We start from the raw sequence: 5,805 nt of genomic DNA on the forward strand, positions 1-5,805 counted from the left end.
CTGCTCCGAGGTGCAGTGGCCAAACAGAGGTGACGGGACAAGCAGGGCTGAGAGGACAACACTTGAAGCTCTACCTCACCAGAAAAGATGCTGAGTTTCCTGGTGTCCCAAGCCTCAACTTGTGAACACCCTCAGTCCCTCCCCTTACCACCAGACCTCTCCATAGCAGCTAGACACTCCTTGGCTGCACTTGTCTCCTCCTCAAAGAGTTCTCTGCAGTTCTTCATGAGAAACCCCACCAGCCTGCACACATCAAACCCTTGGTCTCAGGCCATCTGCCTGAAAAAGGACCAAGCAGCCTTTCCCACTCCTGAGCCTTGCCTCTGCTCAGAAAGCTGTGGCTGTGGGGCTGCTCTTCCAGGTTCCCACCCCACCTGAGTTTCTTTGGTCAAGGCAAGGGGCCTCCAGAGAGCTCTGAGCAGCCAAGCTTTGATGGACTGGGAAGGCATCAGCCAGCTGCTCAAGCCAGCCTATCTTCCTGTTGACCTCCAGCAGGACCTCCAGTGGCAGCAGCTCTTCTTTGGGTGGGTTCAGAAGGTTTGGCCCAATACAGATGGCCAGGTTGTTGCAGCTCATCCTGTTGGTGACTGTGTTGTGGCCAAGGTGCTGGAGGACGCACAGCAGCTACGTCAGGAGGAGAAGTTTGGCCACAGGCAACTTGTTGGCCACTTTGAGGCAAGAGGAAGACACAGTTCATCAAGCAGGTGTTGCCCACAGCCATCTCCCAGGCTTGCCCAAGGCAGGGGCTGTGTTGGGCAGCTTTCCAGCTGCTCTCAGCCAGTGGTCAGGGCTCCTGCTCCACAGGCAGGCTGCTGCCCAGGCTTAACGTTTGCAGCTCCTCCACCTTCTCCTCCCTGCTGCTCTTCTGCATTGCTGCCATCTGCTCCTCCTAAAGGTTGTTCACGAGGAGCTTGGAGGGGATGCTCCAGAGGAAGTCCTGCAAGGCCAAGGGCTCCACCTGAGCCTTTGCACACTCCAACCCAGCCAGGAGCTCCTGCAGCTGCAGGTCAGAAGTGCTCACCTTCAAGATGACAGCCAACAGCAGTGCTTTGTTCTAGGTGTTCCTCCAGCTTTCCACGACCTGGCATGTCTGAAGGTCAGTCTTGCTAGGACTGTCATGTCCCAGGGGGATTGGTCTGAAATGCTGGCATAGCTAAGTCAAGACCAGAAGAATACTAAGATGAAGCAAAATCCCTAAAAATGTGACCATAAGATGAGTTCTTGTGGCCATGGGTAACTGTGCATTGGAACTGTTTGCATTGTCTTGTCCTGTGCTTGGTCCTGCCGTACGGTTCTGAACAGACACAGTCTTCACTTCTTTGTCAGCATATTAGTGGGGAAGCTGAGTAGTAGCTGAGGTTTCCAGTCAGGAGCCATGTGGTATCGCCACCTGCTTAGCACGGAGGTCCCTAAGCCCCTGCACCTTGGTCAGGGCTTTCTCTGGATTTTCTGTGCCCCTGCCTAGAGCATCCACACCTTCTGTGTGCAAGTCTCCCTAGGCCACTGACATGAGGTTACAAGTGCATCTTTTCTGTTTCCAAAGTGAGAAGGCCACCTCTTGTTATGGGACAGGTAGAAAGAGGAGGTACAACAATCACTCATGATTTTAAATGTACATAGAAAAGCCATTTGACATGCTGATACTTACGGGTAAAATTAATTTTGCAGTCTTCTTCCAAATTCTCTGCCAGATGTACACAAGCATGATACATCAGGGTCAGGGATTCCCATATTTAAATGTGTGATGTTGGCCTGAAAATTACAATAAACAAACAAACAAACCAGTCCTTTTTATTTTTTTATTTGCCATTAAATGTCACTACTTAAGAAAGTAGCCACATTCTCAAATCGTTCAAATTTGCCTCTTTAAGAAAGGCTAGAAATTGCCTCCTTAGAACAACTAAATGCAGAAGTCAAATAAAAGCCAGGTGCTTATGAAGGGCCAAGGACCTCCAAACTGAAACTGAAACAAAAAAGAGCCAACATGAGATTTGTGACAAAATTACTGAGATATGACAGTGATAATGCTAAAGAAGCCCCAAATAAGGCACAGCAGGAAAGACCAGCCCCTGAGTCGTAAAAACAGTCTGTCCCTTGTGGATGGTGGCAGCTCCCACCACAGCTTTGCAGGTATTATCTCTGCCTGCTCTGTGCTTTGGACATTAGTTCTCCGTGGAAAGGACTGAAAGAGCTGAAAGATCCTGAACAGGAACAGCCTTCAACCAGCAATTAATATCTTATCTGACATGGCTTTATGTACATACCCTTGGTTCCTGGTGCTGACTCCAGTAAACAATCTGCAAGACAAATATTTCTGATATGCACGTGTGCTGCACCAGATGTGCAGAAGTTCTGTGTGAGACCAAATGACTCACTCACCAGGACCATCTCCTTAAACACCAGTTTACACAGCCTTTGTGTCCCCAACGACTGACTTCTTCACTGGATTCATGCACAGATAGAGCTTGAATCCCTAAGGGCAAGACTCAGACCAGAATCATTCAGGGGGCAACAAGAAGCAAGGAAGCCACGTGAAATAAATGTCAAGAGAGGGGTGCTGCCTCTGCTCCTGGATTCCCTCTGTCCATGAAGATGTGACAGCACTAGCCTGTGAAAGCACCCAGGCGTGCTAACACCCCCTCCTGCACTGTCCGTACCAGTAACTGTCATTTACCTTCCTTACAGGTGAGTGTGGGAGGGCAGGATTATGAACCTGTCCACAGGTACATGACACCCTGCACATCAGACTCAGTACACAGTGCCACAGGAATCCGTCCTCAGAACATTATGAAGCCACACAGCAAGAGGACAAGTCCAACACCTCTCACTCTGCTCTCCAGCCCCTTGCAACACATCTCCAGCACTGTCCTCTCCCAAGCCCTGCATTGGGCACCCACCCAATTTTATGCAAGTCTGGGTTTGGTCTCCCAGACCTCTGCTTGAGAATTTGCAGTGGCAAAACTACAAAAATTAAAAAAAAAAAAAAAAAAAAAAAGAATACCCAACCCAAACAATTGCTTATCAGCACTGCAGTTTTACTGCTGTAATTCTCAAAAGGAGGAACTCCTATGAACTATTATATATTCGGCTCCAACCAGTGAATCAAACTTATTCCCAGACTTTCTTCTTTATCGTATTACTCAGCTTTTTCCAAGTCTTGCAAAAACCAGGACCTTGGTGCCTTGCCACCCAGAAACCGAAGGAAGCTTCCATGAAACCGGCAAACACCTCCCATCTTCTCACCAATGTCATTAAAAAAGCAAAACAAACCAAAGAGGTTGTACAAGTCAGCTTATAAACCCAGGCGTGAGGAGAGCAATGTCAGTGGTAATGGGGCAAGAAAGGCAGGGTAATTATACCACACCAAAATTGCGATCATGCAGCATTCCTTTCTGGTGAAGGCCAGCTAAGAATTAGATACACCTTTTAAAATCATCAAAGGGAGTGGCTGCAAGATACAAGGTGCTGGGATTAAGATGAAGTTCTGGGTTTGCCAGTTCTCAGCAATGGCTTTGGTGGATGGGCTGGGCATGTCATTAACAGTTCCCAAACAGTGTTCCCACCATGCCACTTCTTTTTTAATCTGTATACAATTCTCAGTATTGCAAGAGTCCCAGGCTCCCACCAAGCTAAGGGCTGTACAAACACAGAAACTGAAGACAATACCTGTCATCCACAAGGTTTTTTTTGTACTTGGTCAGCTAGTCAAGTTCAGTAATTGGTACCTCATCATTATTTCAGTGAGGCACAAATATTTATTGTGTTGCTGCAGGTACTACCATGAGGTATGCAAGCTCAGGCCCTCGAGCATGAAATGTCAAGAGTTTTCCTGTCAAGAAGGCTGGCACAAATACTGAACAGGGCCCATTTTGTGCAGATGATTTAACAAGGACTGCATGGGTGAGGGAACAGATTTGGCTCAGACCTCTCCGTTTTTTAGAAGAACAAGTGTATTTTAGATGGCAACACTCACCCTGCAGCCCTTTGCAGAGGGGAGCCTGCTGGGAAGCTGGGGCTCAAGGAAGATCCTCCTTGGGTACAAGGCTCAGTGCTACACAGAAAGGCAGCCCTGCTCCACAGACTGCTGGGCCATGCAGAGGTAGGTAGTCCTCTTCTGCTGGAAAACACCTCCCTAAGAGAAACCACAGTAGCAGCCATCACACAGGTAGGACAGCAGCACACAGAGGCACAGTTCCTGCTCTGCCACCTCACCTTGTCTGTGGTGCAAACAGGATTTTCAGTGTCCTCCTGGGCTGTTACAGGGCGAGAGGAGAACGTGGCACAGAAACAGGCACAGACTGCCAGTGCCTTAAAAAATGGGCATGTCCTCTCCCATCATAACTTCATACTGCAAGTTGTTCCGATCAATCTTTCCGTGGCCAACAAAACAAATGTCACATTTGTGCTAGACAAGCACAAGGCAAAGCAGCTAGCCAAATAATCAATCTTTCCGTGGCCAACAAATGTCACATTTGTGCTAGTTTTCAGAAAACACATCAATAAAGACAAGCACAAGGCAAAGCAGCTAGCCAAATGGCCAAGTCTTGCTATTTAATTATTTTGAAATTTAGAAGTTCAATTAAAACCAGCTACAAAACAAAGACATAATGATGACCTTCCTCTTTCCTCACAAGAATTCATGCTTTGGCACAAACAACTGGCTGGCCTGATTTTATGTCCAATGAATTTAATTTTATCTAATGAAGTGTCTTCCCATACAGCAGAGGAAAAGACAAGGCATTCTGAAAAGAGCTCTCTGGCCATCACGTAATGCTGTACCACTAAATAAAAATTAAAAGCTGAGGGTGACTTCTGTTTTCTCTCAGGCCAACAGAAAAAATAAGCACCATGCAGCTGGCATCAGCAGTGGTGAGGTGAGCAACACACGGGAGCTGACATAACTATCAAGCTAAACCCAGTTTCTCTTTGTGGTGAACTTTTGAAGACACTCAGCTCACCACTCAAAAGCCAACTGCTTCTAACGTGTGATGGTTTCATCTTACTGCACTGCTTACGGATTCAGGCTGCTGGCAGTGTGTGAGGAAGGTGCTTTTCCAGGTGGTGACAGCTGACAACCAATGTTTTGGCATGAAGAAAACAGTCCAGTGGTTTTCCCACGCCAAGACCTGGGACACAGGGATTCCCACTGCCTTCATGCTGTGCTGGTACAACCGAAGAGGCCCTGACTACGTAATGTGACTTCCAGCAGAGCTGTATGCACAACCATAGGCTTCTATGAGCCATCTCCAGCTGGGCATCCAGAGATGAAAACACCCCTAAATTAGTGGGCACTACTGAAAAAGTAACCAAGCGCCTGAACACTTGCACAACGTGTCTCAGTAGCTCTCGGTTTCTCAAACGGCATCGCCCACTGATTGCAGGCATTTCCCAATGGATGTGCACCATCCCACTGAAACCCCAAACAGCGCAGTGACTGAGTTTCTTCCACTCCGCTGCTTTACTCAACGTGAGTAATTAACCTTCACGGTGCCTCAGAGGAGGGAGGGTAACGTGCACCGACCTAGCCCAACGTGCAGGTAAGAGGCACGAAAGGCCCAGTGACCCACGCGAGGTGCTGCCAAGCCCAGCTGCTGTGTCACCCACCCTGCTAAAGAGATGCTCACGCCACCGAGCCCCAGTGGCGAGGAAGCGAGAAGGAAACCTTCCCCAACTCCCCCCTTCCTCCCAGGACCCCAGACTCGTCATTACAGCGCGCTCGCTGGGACAAGTCACTCGTGGCTGCGGTCAAGGCGCGGGATTCCCGGCATGGCAGGGCAGCCGGGAGCGGGACACCCGCGGGCAGCG

General features: G+C 48.7%; 1 protein-coding gene across 1 annotated transcript in view; it reads left to right on the top strand.

Annotated features, from left to right (window-relative positions):
• Positions 1–432: 432 nt before the first annotated feature.
• Positions 433–5,805, top strand: part of LGALSL (lectin, galactoside-binding-like) — a 12,629-nt gene continuing 7,256 nt past the window's right edge. Inside the window, exons 1-3 of the mRNA XM_009993465.1 lie at positions 433–675; positions 896–1,096; positions 2,686–2,723. Coding sequence (XP_009991767.1) covers positions 433–675; positions 896–1,096; positions 2,686–2,723 — 482 coding nt within the window. The remainder of the gene's footprint in view (positions 676–895; positions 1,097–2,685; positions 2,724–5,805) is intronic.

The sequence above is a fragment of the Chaetura pelagica genome, unplaced genomic scaffold (assembly GCF_000747805.2).
Source record: "Chaetura pelagica isolate M959 unplaced genomic scaffold, ChaPel_1.0 scaffold472, whole genome shotgun sequence".
Classification (NCBI taxonomy): Eukaryota; Metazoa; Chordata; class Aves; order Apodiformes; family Apodidae; genus Chaetura; species Chaetura pelagica.